Source organism: Vanessa atalanta, chromosome 24, assembly GCF_905147765.1.
Source record: "Vanessa atalanta chromosome 24, ilVanAtal1.2, whole genome shotgun sequence".
NCBI classification, from domain to species: domain Eukaryota; kingdom Metazoa; phylum Arthropoda; class Insecta; order Lepidoptera; family Nymphalidae; genus Vanessa; species Vanessa atalanta.
The window spans coordinates 5,629,836-5,652,480 of NC_061894.1; the positions used below are offsets into that span (position 1 = coordinate 5,629,836).

At 32.1% G+C, this 22,645-nt stretch overlaps 2 protein-coding genes across 2 annotated transcripts; one reads left to right on the forward strand and one right to left on the reverse strand.

The window, feature by feature from the left end:
- The first annotated feature begins 88 nt into the window (after positions 1 to 88).
- LOC125073579 (nuclear transcription factor Y subunit gamma) lies at positions 89 to 5,050 on the forward strand. The gene is made up of 8 exons (XM_047684452.1): positions 89 to 312; positions 1,179 to 1,314; positions 1,938 to 2,123; positions 2,636 to 2,767; positions 3,688 to 3,762; positions 3,871 to 3,969; positions 4,121 to 4,237; positions 4,577 to 5,050. Exons 1-8 carry the CDS (start codon positions 287 to 289, stop codon positions 4,643 to 4,645), a joined length of 840 nt encoding a protein of 279 aa, XP_047540408.1. The 5' UTR covers positions 89 to 286; the 3' UTR covers positions 4,646 to 5,050.
- Positions 5,051 to 5,253: 203 nt separating this feature from the next.
- On the reverse strand, positions 5,254 to 22,577 carry LOC125073532 (putative uncharacterized protein DDB_G0282133). The gene is made up of 18 exons (XM_047684393.1): positions 22,425 to 22,577; positions 22,144 to 22,347; positions 21,815 to 22,008; positions 21,507 to 21,708; positions 21,222 to 21,320; positions 20,606 to 20,766; positions 20,333 to 20,492; positions 19,699 to 19,776; positions 18,814 to 18,868; positions 17,949 to 18,022; positions 13,618 to 16,990; positions 13,023 to 13,119; positions 12,237 to 12,380; positions 11,283 to 11,423; positions 7,709 to 8,382; positions 7,114 to 7,210; positions 6,328 to 6,471; positions 5,254 to 5,514 (listed from the first exon to the last, which is right to left on the reverse strand). The coding sequence occupies exons 1-18, from the start codon at positions 22,575 to 22,577 to the stop codon at positions 5,364 to 5,366; spliced, it is 6,201 nt and encodes a 2,066-aa protein (XP_047540349.1). The 3' UTR covers positions 5,254 to 5,363.
- Between the last annotated feature and the right edge of the window lie 68 nt (positions 22,578 to 22,645).

Below are 22,645 nucleotides of genomic sequence, written 5' to 3' on the forward strand. Positions count from 1 at the left end.
AAAGCAGTCAAATATCTAAATAGTATTTTTAATAACATCGGAAGCAATATAGCAACACTGTATATAACGTCAAGCTTGTGACTGGTCATCGGCGGACGAATCGTGGAAGTGGCGCATTTTCAGTAATTGGTGATTGGAGATCTCCAAATATTACACTGATTATTGGTTCCTGTGTTTTTAATAACTTTAGCCGCGGCTAATGTTTTATTATTGTTCTAAAACATTATTTGATTAAAAATAAAGAGTTTATTTTTCCGAGGTCGTCAGATCGTCGCATTAAACAAAGATGTCCGTGTGCTTCTTTGTGCCAACGTAAGTTCACGTACTCGGCTCCGTATTTTTAAGTTATGTTTATAAATTGTTACATAAATAATAATATTTTAAAATATCTGAAAAACTTATTAATAATCATAAAAACTTTATCGATGTAATGCATCTATATCATTAGTGACGCGTGTTACAATCAGAAGTTAGCTGCGACAAAAAATGCGAAAATTTTCTTATCGCAGTTCGTCGAGCCTTTTTATAAGTACCTAAAATATATTTTTTCCATAAATTGGAAAGCCCTCTGCTGAAGCTGGCTATAGTTTTAATTGCAATTTATTCCTTAGATGTCTATTCAGTATGTACCTATTTTTAGCTCATATGGCTCAATGGATAAGAAAGTAGAATTGCCTAAATATTGTACAAGTTCATATTAATCTTAGTTGACATTCCTATTTACGTATTGTATATTTGTGTGTATGTGTAAACAGTACATTGTAGAATTATGATTTGTTATTAATATGATCATTGAATTATAAGTATATTAATTTTACTAAGTAATTATTTGTACTATACTATACTTTTTATCACATTTTTTTTAATAAATTATTTTTCTAAATCTCAAAAAGGTATAAGTTGAGCTACTCTCCCTTATACTTGTTAAGAGATTACCTGAATCATAAAAACATATCAAACTATCACTAAAAATAGTTTAAAATACCTTAATTCAAAGTTAAATATATGCCCAAAAAAATATCTATTAATAGGCCCTTATGTGGCTTAAGTACCTCTTTATTGATTTTGCCTTTTAATAAATCTATTCTGGAGATACGAAATTGATCTTATATTGATTATTTATAAAGAACTTCTATTAAAATGTATCCAAAAGTAATGTGACATTTTTTAAATTTTAGAGATCAAGCTGGCTCTTCGGCTGCATCAGAGGAGCAAGAAACAGATTGTGGCGAAGAGACCGTCCTAGATAACATACATAACACATTACAGGCATTCTGGACTAAAGTTAACGATGACATGAAAAAGATTAATGCGGTAAGACTCATATGCTGAAAGATTGCATAATTGCTGAATTATATTAAAAAAAAAAACTTAAATTGTTTTATTAGAAATAGGTAACTTAGTTTCTTACCTTCCAGTCAGAATGTGCATCTTAAGAAATGATTGCGGGTTCAAACCCAAGCAAGCATCACTGAATTTTCATGTGCTTAATTTGTGTTTATAATTAATCTCATGCTCGGTAGTGAAGGAAAAAATTGTGAGGAAACCTGCATATGTATAATTTCAACAAAATTTTGCCATATGTGTATTTGCCAACCTGCATTGGAGCAGTGTGGTGGAATATGCTGCAAACCTTCTCCTCAAAGGGGAGGAGGCCTCAGCCCAGCAGTGAGAAATTTACAGGCTCTTAATGTTGTAATGATGTTTTTGAGTTTCTTACTGGTTCCTCTCAATATAATCTACTTTTCAAACCTGTGGTTGTTTAATATGTAATTGAATTCTGTAACTGATTCAAACATATCCAATTAAATTTGTGTCTATGACTGTTTATTTTACAAATAATAACTGCCCACATAAATTGTAGCTTTTTTTTTAATAATATGAGTAACTACTGTGTTCGTATCAACATTTAACATTTGAATATTAAATATTTCTAGGACGACTTTAAAACCCAAGTGCTACCACTAGCAAGGATCAAAAAGATCATGAAACTAGATGAAGAAGTTAAGATGATATCGGCAGAAGCTCCAGTTCTATTTGCAAAAGCAGCAGAGATTTTCATCCACGAACTGACTCTACGAGCTTGGTCGCATACTGAAGATAATAAAAGAAGGACATTACAGGTATATATTATATTAAAGTAATTAACAAAAAAAATGATTTGCATAATTCTTATGAAAGTACCGCTTACTTTTACAGAAGAATGTTTTTCCCAAATCATTACATTGCCTAAAACAAAACAAAAAATAACGATTTTAATAGTTGTAGCCAGAATCTTGTAAAATCCCACTACTTTAGTGCGAACATCAAAATGAAATTTAAAATAGTATAGCCACTTGGCTATAGTCTCTTTGGAGAAATGACTGAGGCGGGGTCACTGAAGCTGCACTCAATTGGTCCGTCAGTCGATGCTCGTCGTCCATTGGACGCTCACTTGTCATTCGGCGACTGTTGATTGGCCGAAAATGTATATGCGCGAACTTGCCCCCACTACTACCCGTGCTCACAACTCACAAACTTAGCGTTAAATTAAACTATCCTATTTAATAAAAAATGTGTTACGATTTGATTGTCATGATTAACTCGAAGAAATTATTTCGAGTTATTTTGAATTTTAACATTGTGTTCTTTCCAGCGCAACGATATAGCAACGGCGATAACAAAATCAGATCAGTTCGACTTCCTTATAGACATAGTGCCCAGACATGAACTGAAGCCGAGTAAGCCTAGGGAAGATCCACCCCGAGCTACGACCTCAGCTGATCAGGTGAATACCAACTGCATAATTATATTTATTTTTGGTTTGTTTATACATAAGTAACAATAAAAAAAAGTAGTATAGATATGTCGCAGCCAACTAGTTTGATTAGACGTTTATTTAAATCCTTAACTCCTTTACTAAACGGACGTAATATTCAGCTAATACATCTTCCATTTGTAGACTGGACTAATTTGCTTTAGACTAACCTAAAAGTAAAAATAATATGTTGGTTAGGCTAGAACACAATTATTTGGTTAAATAAATGTCTATGAATTAAACTTTTGTTCAGTTCAGTTCAATATAAAAACTTGCGAATCGAGATTTTGTAGACCTCTGTTTGAACAGCCCTGCTCAGTAAAAAGGCTAGGCTATTCATTTGATGGCTAATTGAACTACTCGTCTGCGACTGATAATATATATGACAAAATGTGTAAATTATATGATATAAAAGTCTATATGAAAACTTTGTTCTGGAATCTGGAAACAAAAACTACCTTATTCTTTCGTCCTTTATGTCGCACGCATATGACACTCATAGCAATTAGGCATGTGTTCGATATATCGAAACACATCTAAAATCAGATGACGTCGGAATATCAGATGTCATCGATTTGATGTTGAGGGGTTACTTCACCGCATCTAAAAATTATGAGTATCGTTCTGGTACGTCAAAGCATTCAAAGTACGCTAACATTAAAATCATGAAATATTCACCGTCTCTCTTTCACTTTACAGTAATCCACCTGTGAGAAAGAGATGAAGCGAATGTCAAACCGATTTTTATATCGTATTCGTTTCATCTCTTTCCCACAAATCGTACAATGTAAAGTTAAACAAAGACAGGGCGACATCTGAAATCGGATGTCTTGATATTTAATCCAAATATCCGTTACAAAACTGATGTCACAATTGAATTCCATATCCAGTTGGCGCAGCAGCACCAGGCCACTATGAACAACCATTCTCAGTTCGTCATACAGCCGTGCGCGCAAATCGTTCAGGTATTTTAACAAAAGTTGATTTCTAAATTTTCTCTTTTAAAAAAATTACTTCGAAATTTCTCTTATATAAAATGATAACATATAAATGTGAATCATATAACATTTCAGCAGTCATCAAGTGCAGCGGCGACCACCACCTCCAGCCAGCAGCCCGTCACGCTTGTCCAGCAAGTTGTCACTTCCTCCGGTGAAGTACAACCTTTACCGGTAATTTTAAAATTTACTCAAACTATGATAATTATAATGACCTCTTGATCAAATCTTGGCTATGATATTTAAGCTATCTAGGGATATATTATAATATAACCCATCTAAGGAAATCTAATCTTGATTATCTATTTTATATACTTTTTTACAGATTCAGTTAACCCAGGCTCAGTTGAATATGATCCGGCTACAGATACAAAATAATCCGAACCAACCCATCGTTATACAAGCGCAGCCGCAACCGCAGCAGTCGCCACAGATTATACAAGTATACAAAACTATATAAAAAACATTATCTATTCGCATTTTTTATACTAATTATTAATTGAGATAACTTGCACCTGATATTCTAGTTTCATATTATTATTAAAATATAGACAAATGCCGAACAACAAAAATTACTGTAGACTATTAAAGTCCATTCCACAAAACGACCTTTCAAAGGAAAACTGGCATTGTGTGCTCACTGGTTAATTCACGTGATTTACATATTGGATTCGTCGCACTTATCCCTAGCTGCGCGCATCGACCAATGGAGTGCGAGTATTTAGCAGGAGTTCAGCTTGTGGACTATAGTTTTTGATATAGTTTGCTTAATTATTTTCAGGTGTCTTCGCAAGCTCCACATCAACCACACCAAATATTCCTAGCCCAAGTTGCACCGGATGAGACATAGTATGACAGTGATTAGTGATAATATGAGATAAGTGAACTCTGAATTGATATTCAAGTGAAGTGATGTGAACATAAAAACGAAAGTTGTAGTGTTTTCAAAATTGTACATACAAAAATAATTAAGATTTTTGCCATTTTTTGGACTAATATGCTGTTAAACTAAAATGACGGGAAGAGGATTAATTTGTCTAATCAATTATGAGTTTTATATTTACAGTTACATATTTGAATCGTGTTTTAAACAGTTGTTTTATCTCTTGACGATATTTGCACACCACTATCTATATTTATAAGTGAGCACAATGCATCTAGAGATAAAATGCCAGTATTTTAAAGCAAAAATCTTCTCATGTCTAATTTTGGGAATCTTTTAAATAGTTATACAGTGTTTTGTTATTTATATTTTAAGAAAAATAAATAAATATTACTATAAATTTGTAGGTTATTTCTTACGTATAATAAACAATAATAATTTAAAACAATTTATTCAATCAATTTTACATATTATTTTAAAGAAATATTAAAATTTAACAAATTATTAATAACAACTTAAATAAATCTTTGCTTAAATAAATTTAAAAGAAAAACATATATTTTTAATAACTCACTTATAATTATAATTGCAACACTATGTGTTATTATTATATATTAAACCAATATTTTTGAAATTAATTACAATTAATAAAAAATATATATTATCTATATCATATTATCGGATATCAGTCCGACCTCTTTATATGTTGCATGACCGATTGTATATCTTCCTTTAGTAATGTTACCATAACCCGTTTCTCTTTGCAGTCCTCATGGATAAGATATTGTGCCTTTTCTTTGAGATCAGATATAAACTGCTCATCGAGCTCCTGAGATCTAGGAACCAAATTAATATAAAATGTTATGGTTATGTTAATGTCAATGTACAGTTTGATCTATTTCTATTGCCTATTCCAATTTCCAATGTAAGTAGGAAAAAAGATTAACAAGCCTTAGATTTACGTATATCATGCGTTTTGCTAAAAACTCAGCCATATTGTGCACTACTAAGAGTTTATGTATCTACTTATTTCCACTTTAATTTTACTTCCAAAATTCCGATAACAGTTTCGTTGGCATTCAAAACGCCATTTTTTCATAGAAAATATCATAGATTAATCAAACTCTCAACCGTCAGTTCAAAATTTGCTGTCAAATGTTGTTTATTTGGCTGTTATGGTTAGAATAGAGTATATATCATATTATAATTTATGGCAGTAGTTCTCAATCTATGATATAAATCAATCTAATCTATCAACAAAAAATAACGAATCCGCTTAAAATGTTATCGGAATTTAAAAGCTATTTTAAAAGAAAATTTTATAAATAAAATTTATACGAGTTAGTAGCTTGTGCCCACGATTAGTATATAATATTGTTTTTTTTTATTTTTTAATACACTTATATTTGCTAATGATTGCTTTTTGTCGTAGGCGTCTTGAGATGTCAATATTTTATTATAATGACAATCTTAACACAGGAATACGTCATAACCGAAATAACTATGATATAAGGTAAGGAGTACATATTTAATGACACAATGTGGGTTGGATTTTTAAAATCAACGAGTAACCATAAATGCTAACTAGATTCCCATGTTTCAACATTATTTTTGTTTTATTGTATGTAATTTCTAAACGTTCAATTTACCTTCTGTCAAAGTTAGCAAATTTCGTGTCCATTACTTTGACTACCTCCGACATCACCTCCATAGCAGTCTCTTTGAACATTTGGTGTCGTTTCTCCTTCAACTCTTTTAAATGTTTCTGTGTCTCCACGAACATACTTACAAATCTGTAAAAAAAATATGTCAGGTCTTTTAACCCAGCATATATGGCGAAAGCTTTTCTCTGGCACTGATTTTAAAAATAATCGCGAATATCCATACTTTAATGGACATCGTGATTATGTTGAAATAGTTATCTAAGTAGTTTTGAAAATGTTTTTCGTTCAAAAAACACTTTCATCCATAAGTATGGGTTGTATCAAGTAAAGGTATACTTTATTTAAGATCTCTACTAAGTATTTTCAAATTCTCCTTTTACAAGTTTGGTACAAATGAAACTATTGATGCTGTACTGTGTTACCACACCATTCAATCCATGGTAGACCTATTACATTGACCAACGTTTAATGATTTGGTATTTTGTAGTATATGTATACGAAAAACTGCAGACCGACTACGTTTGTTCCATTCTACCATTGCCGATCGAGAGATTGGTGGAGGTATCTTAAAGCACTTTAGTAGAGCTTCCCTCGTAAAAAACTTGCAAAATGACAATTTAAAAGTGCTCGATAGAGTTATCGCCCTTATGAATTCTATCGAGAAAGAACCGGCTAGAAACTCAAAAGCAACTTTTCCATTTAATTGAAGTTTATAATAAAATATTTTTTAAACATCGGCTATGAATTTAGTATCAATAATTATAAACTTACTTTTTACTTGTTTTGTGATGAATTTCAACCAACGTCGTGTCTAACTTCTCGATTATATTCTCCAAATTATCTTTCAGAGATAAATCCATACTTTCCTCTGAAAGATTTAAATTATTATAAACAAACTGTTAGAGGGTATGCGTAAACAACTCGTCGATTTTTTAAAAGATTTTTCCTTGTCACATTAAATTAATCAATCCATGTATGTTTAAATTGAAACTGCTTAGAGAGGTTAAATTTCAAAGTCGAACTTGTTTACAACTTTTGTATGAATCGTTTCCAACGCACGAATGCGTTAAAACGTGCTTTGATTAAATGCAGCTGGAATGGCGTTCGAACTTAGATATAACTTATACATCTATTTTATCACATGATCACAAGTTACAATCCAGACAAGTTACACTGAGCTTCATTGACATCGTTAGAAAGCCGGATAAATTCAGCTAATCACGTGTTTATCTAAATATGGGAATACTCTCCAAATTACTCTTATTAAAAGGAAAAATTACTGCATTTTAATCAAAAATGCCATAATATACAAAATAAGATCTATTTTTAGTTCCCAAATTCAGTAATTTTCAAGAAAATACTATACCTGTGCCTCTAAGTTGCGCACGTTCATTCCTTTTCAGCCAATCTTGTATACTAGAACAAGTTGGACCGCTTTCAGGAACACTCTCTGTACTATTGTTGTCATCAATTTTCCTCATTTTCTTGACTTCAAATACAGGAGATGATTTCCTTTTACCAGATCTCTGATCTTTTAAATCAGTCGAAGTGCTGATTTTAGAACTACAAGAATTATTTTCATTGACATTTTTGTTTTTGCGCAATTCGTATTTTGGCGGTTTCGGTTGAGAAATGTTCGGTTTAGATATTTCCTTCTTGTGTGTCATTAAACTTTTAATGTGGTTAACGTAATCGTCACCTTGAGACGAAACCGATTTTTCTTTGACGTTTGATTCCCCGAACAGTTTCACTGGAGATATTATCGACTTGTAGACTCCCTTTGTAGTCTTATCTTTAGTTTTTAGATTCAAATTCGAATCGTTGTTACTTTTTCTCGTACAACTCCTAGTTTGACGAACAGACATGTCACTGTCTGAACTCTGGTGGGATCCAAAAACAGAATTGTAGCGTGGTGGTAACCATTTGCTTATTTCCTTTGCGGACAGTCTCGGTATAGATACAGAAGGAGATTTTTCAAACATATTGGCTGATGCTCCAACTGATGATTTTTCAACATTTTTTATAGCTTCTATTGATTTACTAGAATTATTAGAACAGTTATTGTATACTTCGTTTAGTTCATTTGTTAGTTTAAATTAAACTATCCTATTTAATAAAAAATGTGTTACGATTTGATTGTCATGATTAACTCGAAGAAATTATTTCGAGTTATTTTGAATTTTAACATTGTGTTCTTTCCAGCGCAACGATATAGCAACGGCGATAACAAAATCAGATCAGTTCGACTTCCTTATAGACATAGTGCCCAGACATGAACTGAAGCCGAGTAAGCCTAGGGAAGATCCACCCCGAGCTACGACCTCAGCTGATCAGGTGAATACCAACTGCATAATTATATTTATTTTTGGTTTGTTTATACATAAGTAACAATAAAAAAAAGTAGTATAGATATGTCGCAGCCAACTAGTTTGATTAGACGTTTATTTAAATCCTTAACTCCTTTACTAAACGGACGTAATATTCAGCTAATACATCTTCCATTTGTAGACTGGACTAATTTGCTTTAGACTAACCTAAAAGTAAAAATAATATGTTGGTTAGGCTAGAACACAATTATTTGGTTAAATAAATGTCTATGAATTAAACTTTTGTTCAGTTCAGTTCAATATAAAAACTTGCGAATCGAGATTTTGTAGACCTCTGTTTGAACAGCCCTGCTCAGTAAAAAGGCTAGGCTATTCATTTGATGGCTAATTGAACTACTCGTCTGCGACTGATAATATATATGACAAAATGTGTAAATTATATGATATAAAAGTCTATATGAAAACTTTGTTCTGGAATCTGGAAACAAAAACTACCTTATTCTTTCGTCCTTTATGTCGCACGCATATGACACTCATAGCAATTAGGCATGTGTTCGATATATCGAAACACATCTAAAATCAGATGACGTCGGAATATCAGATGTCATCGATTTGATGTTGAGGGGTTACTTCACCGCATCTAAAAATTATGAGTATCGTTCTGGTACGTCAAAGCATTCAAAGTACGCTAACATTAAAATCATGAAATATTCACCGTCTCTCTTTCACTTTACAGTAATCCACCTGTGAGAAAGAGATGAAGCGAATGTCAAACCGATTTTTATATCGTATTCGTTTCATCTCTTTCCCACAAATCGTACAATGTAAAGTTAAACAAAGACAGGGCGACATCTGAAATCGGATGTCTTGATATTTAATCCAAATATCCGTTACAAAACTGATGTCACAATTGAATTCCATATCCAGTTGGCGCAGCAGCACCAGGCCACTATGAACAACCATTCTCAGTTCGTCATACAGCCGTGCGCGCAAATCGTTCAGGTATTTTAACAAAAGTTGATTTCTAAATTTTCTCTTTTAAAAAAATTACTTCGAAATTTCTCTTATATAAAATGATAACATATAAATGTGAATCATATAACATTTCAGCAGTCATCAAGTGCAGCGGCGACCACCACCTCCAGCCAGCAGCCCGTCACGCTTGTCCAGCAAGTTGTCACTTCCTCCGGTGAAGTACAACCTTTACCGGTAATTTTAAAATTTACTCAAACTATGATAATTATAATGACCTCTTGATCAAATCTTGGCTATGATATTTAAGCTATCTAGGGATATATTATAATATAACCCATCTAAGGAAATCTAATCTTGATTATCTATTTTATATACTTTTTTACAGATTCAGTTAACCCAGGCTCAGTTGAATATGATCCGGCTACAGATACAAAATAATCCGAACCAACCCATCGTTATACAAGCGCAGCCGCAACCGCAGCAGTCGCCACAGATTATACAAGTATACAAAACTATATAAAAAACATTATCTATTCGCATTTTTTATACTAATTATTAATTGAGATAACTTGCACCTGATATTCTAGTTTCATATTATTATTAAAATATAGACAAATGCCGAACAACAAAAATTACTGTAGACTATTAAAGTCCATTCCACAAAACGACCTTTCAAAGGAAAACTGGCATTGTGTGCTCACTGGTTAATTCACGTGATTTACATATTGGATTCGTCGCACTTATCCCTAGCTGCGCGCATCGACCAATGGAGTGCGAGTATTTAGCAGGAGTTCAGCTTGTGGACTATAGTTTTTGATATAGTTTGCTTAATTATTTTCAGGTGTCTTCGCAAGCTCCACATCAACCACACCAAATATTCCTAGCCCAAGTTGCACCGGATGAGACATAGTATGACAGTGATTAGTGATAATATGAGATAAGTGAACTCTGAATTGATATTCAAGTGAAGTGATGTGAACATAAAAACGAAAGTTGTAGTGTTTTCAAAATTGTACATACAAAAATAATTAAGATTTTTGCCATTTTTTGGACTAATATGCTGTTAAACTAAAATGACGGGAAGAGGATTAATTTGTCTAATCAATTATGAGTTTTATATTTACAGTTACATATTTGAATCGTGTTTTAAACAGTTGTTTTATCTCTTGACGATATTTGCACACCACTATCTATATTTATAAGTGAGCACAATGCATCTAGAGATAAAATGCCAGTATTTTAAAGCAAAAATCTTCTCATGTCTAATTTTGGGAATCTTTTAAATAGTTATACAGTGTTTTGTTATTTATATTTTAAGAAAAATAAATAAATATTACTATAAATTTGTAGGTTATTTCTTACGTATAATAAACAATAATAATTTAAAACAATTTATTCAATCAATTTTACATATTATTTTAAAGAAATATTAAAATTTAACAAATTATTAATAACAACTTAAATAAATCTTTGCTTAAATAAATTTAAAAGAAAAACATATATTTTTAATAACTCACTTATAATTATAATTGCAACACTATGTGTTATTATTATATATTAAACCAATATTTTTGAAATTAATTACAATTAATAAAAAATATATATTATCTATATCATATTATCGGATATCAGTCCGACCTCTTTATATGTTGCATGACCGATTGTATATCTTCCTTTAGTAATGTTACCATAACCCGTTTCTCTTTGCAGTCCTCATGGATAAGATATTGTGCCTTTTCTTTGAGATCAGATATAAACTGCTCATCGAGCTCCTGAGATCTAGGAACCAAATTAATATAAAATGTTATGGTTATGTTAATGTCAATGTACAGTTTGATCTATTTCTATTGCCTATTCCAATTTCCAATGTAAGTAGGAAAAAAGATTAACAAGCCTTAGATTTACGTATATCATGCGTTTTGCTAAAAACTCAGCCATATTGTGCACTACTAAGAGTTTATGTATCTACTTATTTCCACTTTAATTTTACTTCCAAAATTCCGATAACAGTTTCGTTGGCATTCAAAACGCCATTTTTTCATAGAAAATATCATAGATTAATCAAACTCTCAACCGTCAGTTCAAAATTTGCTGTCAAATGTTGTTTATTTGGCTGTTATGGTTAGAATAGAGTATATATCATATTATAATTTATGGCAGTAGTTCTCAATCTATGATATAAATCAATCTAATCTATCAACAAAAAATAACGAATCCGCTTAAAATGTTATCGGAATTTAAAAGCTATTTTAAAAGAAAATTTTATAAATAAAATTTATACGAGTTAGTAGCTTGTGCCCACGATTAGTATATAATATTGTTTTTTTTTATTTTTTAATACACTTATATTTGCTAATGATTGCTTTTTGTCGTAGGCGTCTTGAGATGTCAATATTTTATTATAATGACAATCTTAACACAGGAATACGTCATAACCGAAATAACTATGATATAAGGTAAGGAGTACATATTTAATGACACAATGTGGGTTGGATTTTTAAAATCAACGAGTAACCATAAATGCTAACTAGATTCCCATGTTTCAACATTATTTTTGTTTTATTGTATGTAATTTCTAAACGTTCAATTTACCTTCTGTCAAAGTTAGCAAATTTCGTGTCCATTACTTTGACTACCTCCGACATCACCTCCATAGCAGTCTCTTTGAACATTTGGTGTCGTTTCTCCTTCAACTCTTTTAAATGTTTCTGTGTCTCCACGAACATACTTACAAATCTGTAAAAAAAATATGTCAGGTCTTTTAACCCAGCATATATGGCGAAAGCTTTTCTCTGGCACTGATTTTAAAAATAATCGCGAATATCCATACTTTAATGGACATCGTGATTATGTTGAAATAGTTATCTAAGTAGTTTTGAAAATGTTTTTCGTTCAAAAAACACTTTCATCCATAAGTATGGGTTGTATCAAGTAAAGGTATACTTTATTTAAGATCTCTACTAAGTATTTTCAAATTCTCCTTTTACAAGTTTGGTACAAATGAAACTATTGATGCTGTACTGTGTTACCACACCATTCAATCCATGGTAGACCTATTACATTGACCAACGTTTAATGATTTGGTATTTTGTAGTATATGTATACGAAAAACTGCAGACCGACTACGTTTGTTCCATTCTACCATTGCCGATCGAGAGATTGGTGGAGGTATCTTAAAGCACTTTAGTAGAGCTTCCCTCGTAAAAAACTTGCAAAATGACAATTTAAAAGTGCTCGATAGAGTTATCGCCCTTATGAATTCTATCGAGAAAGAACCGGCTAGAAACTCAAAAGCAACTTTTCCATTTAATTGAAGTTTATAATAAAATATTTTTTAAACATCGGCTATGAATTTAGTATCAATAATTATAAACTTACTTTTTACTTGTTTTGTGATGAATTTCAACCAACGTCGTGTCTAACTTCTCGATTATATTCTCCAAATTATCTTTCAGAGATAAATCCATACTTTCCTCTGAAAGATTTAAATTATTATAAACAAACTGTTAGAGGGTATGCGTAAACAACTCGTCGATTTTTTAAAAGATTTTTCCTTGTCACATTAAATTAATCAATCCATGTATGTTTAAATTGAAACTGCTTAGAGAGGTTAAATTTCAAAGTCGAACTTGTTTACAACTTTTGTATGAATCGTTTCCAACGCACGAATGCGTTAAAACGTGCTTTGATTAAATGCAGCTGGAATGGCGTTCGAACTTAGATATAACTTATACATCTATTTTATCACATGATCACAAGTTACAATCCAGACAAGTTACACTGAGCTTCATTGACATCGTTAGAAAGCCGGATAAATTCAGCTAATCACGTGTTTATCTAAATATGGGAATACTCTCCAAATTACTCTTATTAAAAGGAAAAATTACTGCATTTTAATCAAAAATGCCATAATATACAAAATAAGATCTATTTTTAGTTCCCAAATTCAGTAATTTTCAAGAAAATACTATACCTGTGCCTCTAAGTTGCGCACGTTCATTCCTTTTCAGCCAATCTTGTATACTAGAACAAGTTGGACCGCTTTCAGGAACACTCTCTGTACTATTGTTGTCATCAATTTTCCTCATTTTCTTGACTTCAAATACAGGAGATGATTTCCTTTTACCAGATCTCTGATCTTTTAAATCAGTCGAAGTGCTGATTTTAGAACTACAAGAATTATTTTCATTGACATTTTTGTTTTTGCGCAATTCGTATTTTGGCGGTTTCGGTTGAGAAATGTTCGGTTTAGATATTTCCTTCTTGTGTGTCATTAAACTTTTAATGTGGTTAACGTAATCGTCACCTTGAGACGAAACCGATTTTTCTTTGACGTTTGATTCCCCGAACAGTTTCACTGGAGATATTATCGACTTGTAGACTCCCTTTGTAGTCTTATCTTTAGTTTTTTGATTCAAATTCGAATCGTTGTTACTTTTTCTCGTACAACTCCTAGTTTGACGAACAGACATGTCACTGTCTGAACTCTGGTGGGATCCAAAAACAGAATTGTAGCGTGGTGGTAACCATTTGCTTATTTCCTTTGCGGACAGTCTCGGTATAGATACAGAAGGAGATTTTTCAAACATATTGGCTGATGCTCCAACTGATGATTTTTCAACATTTTTTATAGCTTCTATTGATTTACTAGAATTATTAGAACAGTTATTGTATACTTCGTTTAGTTCATTTGTTAGTTTATTGAAATAATCTTTCATAGATTGATTTAGATCCTGCGTTTCTAAGCCTCTAGGTAGTACAGATTGTTTTAGATGTTTTGTACTTGGCGGTGATTCATCACAGTCTCCGTGTCCTGTTATCGGTGATTTTCCTATCGTAGCTATTGTCCTATCCGAAATTAAATCGACGCGATCTGATATATTAATTATGTCAATATTTGATTCAGATCTGTCGTTAATAGTATCTTGTTTAAATAGTCTCTTCCAATTATTATTACTTTTATTTGTTTTTATATGTTTTCCAACTTTTTCAGTTTTATTTTTATTTACAGGTGTGAAGTTATATTGATTTTCATTAACATTATTAAATTCGTTTGTTATGTTTAATTTGGGACTGTTGTTATTATGGTCTAAATCTGACAATAAATTCTGGGTATTGTTTAGCTCTGATATATCTGGCATAGTACCGTCTCTGCATATATCTTTAAATTTCTCAAGCATCAGTACTGAAATAGATTCATCTGCATCTTTGTTTTCCTGTTCTCTTTCAATAATGAGCCCTGGCAAAGGACTTTCTGTTTTATCCCTATCACTTATATCTGCAATTATTTTATTCGGTCTAGTTTTTACTTTTTTCAAAGATAAATCTGTTTTATTTCGCTTAGATCTCTTCTTCTTGGTGACTGTTGTGTTTTCATCTATATTTTCATCAGCTATATATTCCATTTGTGGCTCGAGGTGAGACGGTTCCGGGTCAACCGGTTCTTCATTCTGTTGTTCAATTATTAAAGACGTGTTAAACATTTCTGGAGCTGCTTTTCTCATTCGTTCATCAATCATCTCGTTTTTCGGTTTCAATATTCTCGACTTTCGTTCATTTTTCTTTGTCCTCTGCCGAACGTTTTTGCGTTTCATGTTTTTATTATTTTGTTCATCTGTGGAATCATTGTTTAATTCAGAATAGTTGACCTTTGCATTGCTTCGTCTACGTCGATCTCTTAATTCTATATTACTTTTAGTTGTTGTTCTAGAAAGATTTTTTACATTCTTTTTTATTTTAAAATCCTCATCCTCACTATCGCTGGTAAAATTATACACAGCATAATGTTTGTTTCTGGTTTTTTTACTAGCTAAAACAACTTTTTCTTCTCCTTCTGTGGTTTTTTTGAGGTTATCAAACATATCATTCATGTTTTTAGTTCGAGGCGAAAGCGATGGAGCACTCTTAGATTTACGATCACGTAATTTCCTTATCGACCTGCGACGTAAATTCTCTATATCCTTGTAGGAGGTTGCCAAAGATTTGGGTGTTTTATCATTTCTTTTAATACCGGATAGAATAGTATCTTCTTCAGTTTCAGATACATGAACACCAGTTCTTTCATTTAACACGTGATCGTCTTTTGGAGAATACAACTTTCTTTTCCGTTTTATTAATGGAGTTTCGGAATCATCTGATTGTTTTAGATCGGGATTATTTCCGTTTTCTGTATCTTCCATTACGCTATCTCTTTCTATTATGGGGGACATCCTCTTAACTATCGCTGTATCTAATTTAGTTTTCTTTCTGCCACGCGTTTTCACTTGTCTCTTTGTATTTTTAAACTTAAGTTTTATTTCTTTGATTGGTTTCCGATTATTTTTTAATATTTCTTGAGTTTTGTCTTGATGTGCGACAGTTTTATTTAACACTTTTTTATTTCTTGTATCATTATTTATTTCTGCATCATCATTCAAATATTGGGAACAGTTTTCAAAGTCTTGACAAACAGTATCAACAATTTCATTGATACATTCAATAATTTCTATTTCATTGAAGTCGGCTTCTTCATTCATTATAGGACAGAAATCGAATGATTCACTTGTTTCCGAACTTGTCTCGTTTATTTTCTTAGCTAACGTCGGACTTATGACCAAATCACCGTTCCTGTTCTCTACGCAATGCTGCGAGAAAAACTCTTCTACAGCTTGAATATCGTAAGTTTGCTTAACAACGGAATCGTTGATTAAGTCTTTATTTCTAACGTTAACAGAATGTGGAGTGTCTTCAATAACTTCGGTGTTCGATTCATCGGTAGTGGTTGAATTGTTAACTCGTTTTGACTTTTTATTTATTCTAGATTTTTTAACTTTAATTGTATTATTTATAAATGGTGCATTTTCTTTCACACGATCGTTATCCTGTGAGTTTTTTTCGCTTGTTATGATACCACTGTCAGCTTTATTGTAATTAATGTTTCGTGTAGAATTCAAAGCTTCCTGTGCTAGCATATTAACTATGTTATCTGTATGTATATTTTTATCCTTCGGTAAACGTTCCAACGTGTCATTTATAACAGAATCACTAGCAGATCCTATCGTAGCTACGAGAAGACAGCTGATAGAGTTATCATCATCGTTAATTACAGGGGAAATGCATAGAGTTTTATCATCTCTCTTTTTCAAACTTTCTGTATCACTTAGAGACGTCCTATCTACACCGGTCCTGTACTTCTTATGACAAACGCCGTAGGGCCGAATTTTCAGTGTACTTTGAGATGCATTCGATCCATATCGTTCGTCTGTTTCGCTTACTTCTGTAACACTGGATAGTTGTGGTAAAGCGCAAACACTCACTGGTTCTTTATCGAATCTGTACCCTGGGAAAGCTGTTAGTTTTTCTCGTAACTGAAAAAGGTAACAAAATATTACAATAACATTATAGATGAAATATTTACGATTACATGTAATTTAATATGAAAAAACATAAAAGAAAGTTTGATTTGTAATTATTTTTAATTTCCATGTTTTTACAATGATAACAATTAGTTTGACCGAAGACCGATTTTGACTGTAGCCGAACTTTCGTTTTTAACCGGTTATCGATATAAGATCGAAGCCGAAAGTTTTATAACTCCAAGACATTCAGTTCAGTTCATTGGATTAGTTTCATAATGTTTTTTTAATAAAATACGTATGTACACACGTAGTGTATAAACGATATATTAGATTATTAAATTCACCTAGCAATTTATTAAAAATACTATCACTACGAAATAATGTCAATAAAAATATATCTTTACTTCGCAATAAGTTCCACTTTTTCTCAAGTGGTCACACTATTAAACTTGCAAATAAACTCTTACAAAACTTTAGTAAACTAATGCATTTTTTTGTACCGAAAAAATGTACCAATTTATACCAACAGCTCAAAATTATTTAACTTGTCATAAGATAACACTAAGTGATGTTCGCTGCAGAACATTTGTACGTAGCCTTCTCAAGAGCTTGTTAATTAAAACTCTATTGATTAGATAATCGAATGCATGTACAAAGTTGTTTTGTTTTGATTTATTACTGGCGCAACTGTGTGTACAGTGCATAGCCTACATTATGACATCGCGGAATCGTAACAGTTCGTTCAATTCTAGCAGATACTAGACACCTTCAACTTCGGCTAAAAATTCGGCGCATTTTGGCCGAAGCCGAATAAGTGGTTTCAGTCGAACACTAATATTAACGTTTATTTATATTATAAAGGATTGCTTTTTTTTCAGATATGAGATCTTCCCCTACCTTCCCAATTTTCCAACTACATAAATATTTTTTAATCTCGAAAATATTGTGAAATAAACGTAATATTCACCATAGCCAGTGAAGAAGTCGACGCGGTAGATGGTGACTGCCATGAGACTGGGTTCCTGGGCCTGATTATGTAACCTAAAGATAATATATTATTTAAATATATCTATTATACAAAATTTAACATAGTAATACCTCCTTAGAGAGCGAAATAAGGCTTTTCGGTAAGATTATAATTGCTACAAATAAAAAATTCTTTAGATCTGTGTTGGAATGATAAGCTGACCTTGAAACATTGTACATTGTAAACATTGTACATTGAAAACGTAAATCTGAATACATAATACAAAATTGAATACACAAATATAAATAATCTGATTGGATTAACGAATGGATGAGCGAAGCCAGGGCAGTATGTCAACTAATCACAGATTTTCAGAAATCATTAAACAAAACTAATTTGAATTTACACTCCATCAATGTACTATGAAAGACTTTTATTTCAAGCTCTCGCCCAGCAGTGCCTACTTTTCCGTTCTCGACAAGACTGATAACCAATTTCGCAGTCGAACATGTTCAAGAGCCACTGGCACGAGTGCGTTCCAAACGCAAAGTTTATTCGCTAGTCGCTCGTAAACCGATGTAACGACATAATTATCCAACACTGTCGGAAATACTTCAGAATGCGGACCAAAACCTTACAAGATTTCCGAGACACGATAATTAAAACTTTCTAACGACCCGACCTAGGGTTGAATTTTAGGGTCTGTGGCCATATATACCAGCCAATAGGCTAACGATACTAAAGGCTAATCAATAATATCCCATTGAGATATCTATAGAGTTATTCTGTCAGTTATATTGACAGCATTATTATTCTCAAAACTTCTCTAAAATAGAGTAAATATTACTAACACTCATGGACGTACCTGAATGTTTTCCGCGTTGAAAATCTACAGGATGTGAGAATCTCCCTTCATCTCCCTACATCAGAGACAATTTACATTATTGACATATGAAATTAGATAAAATATCCAACTACCCACATTTTTTTTGATACAAGAAAAATATTTATTTTTAACGTGCCCGATCAAAAAATTTAAAGCTCATGTCAAATAAATTTTGATAAATGAGGCATATTACTCAATACGAGATTATATTAATGATAAAAGTCGTGGACTTAGTATTTATTGATTTATAGTCAGGATATAATACAAAATAATACTGACATACTCTGTAAATTAAAATTGTGGGAAAGAGTAACTACTGAGCTTCTATGAGCCTACTTGAAGAATATTTTGTTTTTGAATTTTTGATTACTATCGGGATATTAAAATTATTTGTAAATCATAGAATATATAAAATGTAAACAAATGTTTGAAATATACATATGTGTACAATCATATTTACATCATGAAATAATTTATTTAATTTCTCTATGGAATAAATAAATAAAATTACAAAAAATAGTAACAAAAATGTGTTTTTAACCATTTCTTTTTGAAAAAGTAAGGAAATTTAACTCAAAGTTAATAAAACATAAGTTACTAACTTAGTTCTACTTGGTATATTATTTTAGACTAAGAAAAACTATATTTTTATTCCCTCGTTAGGCTAACTTGCTGTCGAGCCACTTGATGGTACGAGAAACACCTTCAAACCGCAGCAGCGGTACCAAGTATTGCTGCTTGGTGGTAGAATATACCATGAGTGCGTACCATTACCCACGGGCTTAAAAAGTTTAGTTTTTACAACTTAGGTAACAATATATATATATATTATATTATAATAATAAATTAAAAAATAATACTAACAGATGTATCTGCCCTTCGTGCTCCTTCGTGTTCACGCCGAGGTGATAGCTCCATACATTTTTTAATATCTATTAGCAACTGAAAAATAAGTGTTTTAATATTATGTATATATTTTTCCTCTTATATTGGCACTGCATTGCCAACTATGAGATCACACCCGTAGTGCCAGTAACTACACCGGTTCACTCAACCTTCAAACCAAAATAACCATCCAAATTTTGATAAGGGTCACCAGCACCCATAAACACTGAAACTTTAATCATTCCTTACATCACCATTGCGCTGCCAACCTTAGGAACTAGGATGTTACTCCTTTTGTACGTTTATAGTTTAAATGGATCTCATTCGACCTCCATACCGGAACATAACAGTAGTAAGCACTCTTGTTTGGCGGAAAAAATAATTATGCATAATTGTTGCAGAACAATTAAGCCCTAGCTCATGAACTAGATGGTTAGTCCGAATGGTAATATAAAATACCTACCGTTGCACAAAGCCCTACCACCAAGCATAATATACCACCTACAGCTAAGTATAATAGACAACCGACCACCAAGTATTATAGACCACCGACCACCATGTACATTTTTCAGAATAAAATATGTAACTTCTTAATAAATAGGAATCAACTCACCTGATATTTACTATCAAAGATGTTTCTCAAAACTCTATCCACTCTTCCCAGATCACTTCTGCTGCTTATGGCGATCGTGACGTCACAACCTTCTAGAACATTCGACGGGTGCATACGTCGAGGGTCCATTACCGTCAGCGTTATGAGAATTTCCGAACCACTAAAAATTTTGTTTAGATTATATAGGATGTCCTCATTCACAAATTCTACTTTTATTTATTTTTTGGCCATCATCTTAGGTGGAATTTAACAAATAATTCAAAAAAATCTCACCCGTGCATTTGAACGGTATTTGTATTATCTTCATTAATAACTAACGCATCGCACAGAGACAATGAACTGCCTAAAACTTCTAAAAGTTTGGGTTCCAAGATCATGGATATACATTTGCTACCAGTATTCAGATCAATCCAATAGTCTTTCTTATCTGTGCCCTGAAAATATCCGGCTTGAAGGATCAACTTTTACTGTAAACTGTTTACTGTACAACCCGGGAGACTTAAATGGACACTTCACGCTGATGACGTCTATAGTAGACGCAGTGTCCGCGAGGGGTTGCGGGACGGAGCTCATTACAGTGAGGTGTTTCGTTAAATCTCACTTGTTACAGTGTAAAGTCTGAACTAAAGAAAATAAAATTATAACTATTAGATTGAAGAACAACCAAAATGAAAAATTCTTGCTTTTTCTGTTTTCAAGACAAGTTGAAACTCTCAGCTTTTCTCAACTATAATGTACATGTATTATACATACATATAAATCCTCCTCTTTTATCACACTATTTATTGATGAAAACTGCATTAAAATCCGTTGCATAGCTCAAAAGATCTAAGCGTACAGACAGCGGGAAGCAACTTTGTTTTATAATACATATAGAATTTTTACTTACAGATATTAAACATATTTTTCCTACAGAAAATTTTCTGCAAAGCACCGAAGTGATATCATCACTAGCTTCGTTGAGTGCATTTAGAAAATCCCTTGCATCCTAAAAGAAGTAAAGGAAATAAGTTAACGTCTACCGTTACCAGAATTAAAAGTGTGTCACTAAGGTACATGTATACTTTTTATTACTCTTGGTTAATTACCCCAAACACCCAGTTCTACTTTTAGTTAACATAAGACTCTTTTATCAAAGCCTATTTTAATTTGTTAAATTAAATTTAAACATTACCCTCAAAAAGTTTTGCCATGGTCGCCTTAAGAATATATCAATGGCTTTACTTCCATGTAAGCTACTTGGAAACCATTTAGTAGATGCATCCCTCCGAACTGCTAAATCTTGGCGGGGTAGAAGCCATCGTAATAATGTTTCAATTATGCCATACTGGGTTCTCAGATCGCCACACGATACCATTATTCTTGACAGTTTTATGCTATTTTAAAATAAATATATTAATATACAACAACTGAATTTTATATCATGAATAATTCAAATTATTCATCATTCATAATGAATGATATTCAAGGAGTAAAACTTACAAATAAATTTCAAATTTCATTTTCAGTCCATATCTGACTTCCCTACTAGACTCTGCACAGAATTTGTTCAAACACTGAATTATCTTGTATCTCTGGGCTAGGTTTGGTTGATTTCTAGTTGCTATATCTAATAAACATTCTGCTGTTTCTTGAACTAGGATATCATTTATTGTGCGATTTTTTAAACATATTTCCTAAAAAATAATTTAATGTAACTGGTACTGTTGTTATGAATAATTAAATATTATACACTTAAATATTTCTTTATCTTATGACAAATTTGTTTAGAAAAATTTAAACTTAATCGCTTGAAATAGCCAACTCAATACCTGCATAAACTTCAATAATACGCTCAAAAAATTCCACCAGTGGTTATTGTGCACTATCAGATGCTTGCGAAGAGCATCCAGCCAATATTGCATCAAGGATATTAGCTCTTTTCCAAGCAGACCCCATGTTTTGGACGGTGGCGTTTGCAACATAAGTTCAAGTATTTTTAACGCCGCACCATTTTCATCACACTTATTAAAATACTAAAAGTCATATTTATAGAAGTAATATTTTAGTAGTAGGATTAAAAACAGAAGTTTACACAGTTTAAATTACTTACTTCTATTTCAATTGATCTGATTTTATTTAATGCGAGAACAGTCGACATGTTGAATTGAATTTTCGAGTTTGAAAATTTTGTTATTAAATCCTGTGTTGCGGATATATAATCGTTCAGATTGTTCACATTTTTTAACAACTTGCTAACATCCATTTTTTCTTAAAAATTTAAATTATGATACTTCAATAAAGTTGTTTATAATTTTTAAGACTTTAAAAATC

Excerpts from the sequence above, each read along its gene's own strand:
- LOC125073579 (XM_047684452.1), top strand. The coding sequence starts at position 287 with ATGTCCGTGTGCTTCTTTGTGCCAAC. Across the intron at positions 2,768-3,687 it reads CTACGACCTCAGCTGATCAG|TTGGCGCAGCAGCACCAGGC; the intron begins GTGAATACCAAC and ends TTCCATATCCAG. Across the intron at positions 3,970-4,120 it reads GTGAAGTACAACCTTTACCG|ATTCAGTTAACCCAGGCTCA; the intron begins GTAATTTTAAAA and ends ACTTTTTTACAG.
- LOC125073532 (XM_047684393.1), bottom strand. The coding sequence starts at position 22,577 with ATGGATGTTAGCAAGTTGTTAAAAAATGTGAACAATCTGAACGATTAT. Across the intron at positions 18,869-19,698 it reads CACGAAGGGCAGATACATCT|GGAGATGAAGGGAGATTCTC; the intron begins GTTAGTATTATT and ends TCTCTGATGTAG. Across the intron at positions 18,023-18,813 it reads TCAACGCGGAAAACATTCAG|GTTACATAATCAGGCCCAGG; the intron begins GTACGTCCATGA and ends TATTATCTTTAG.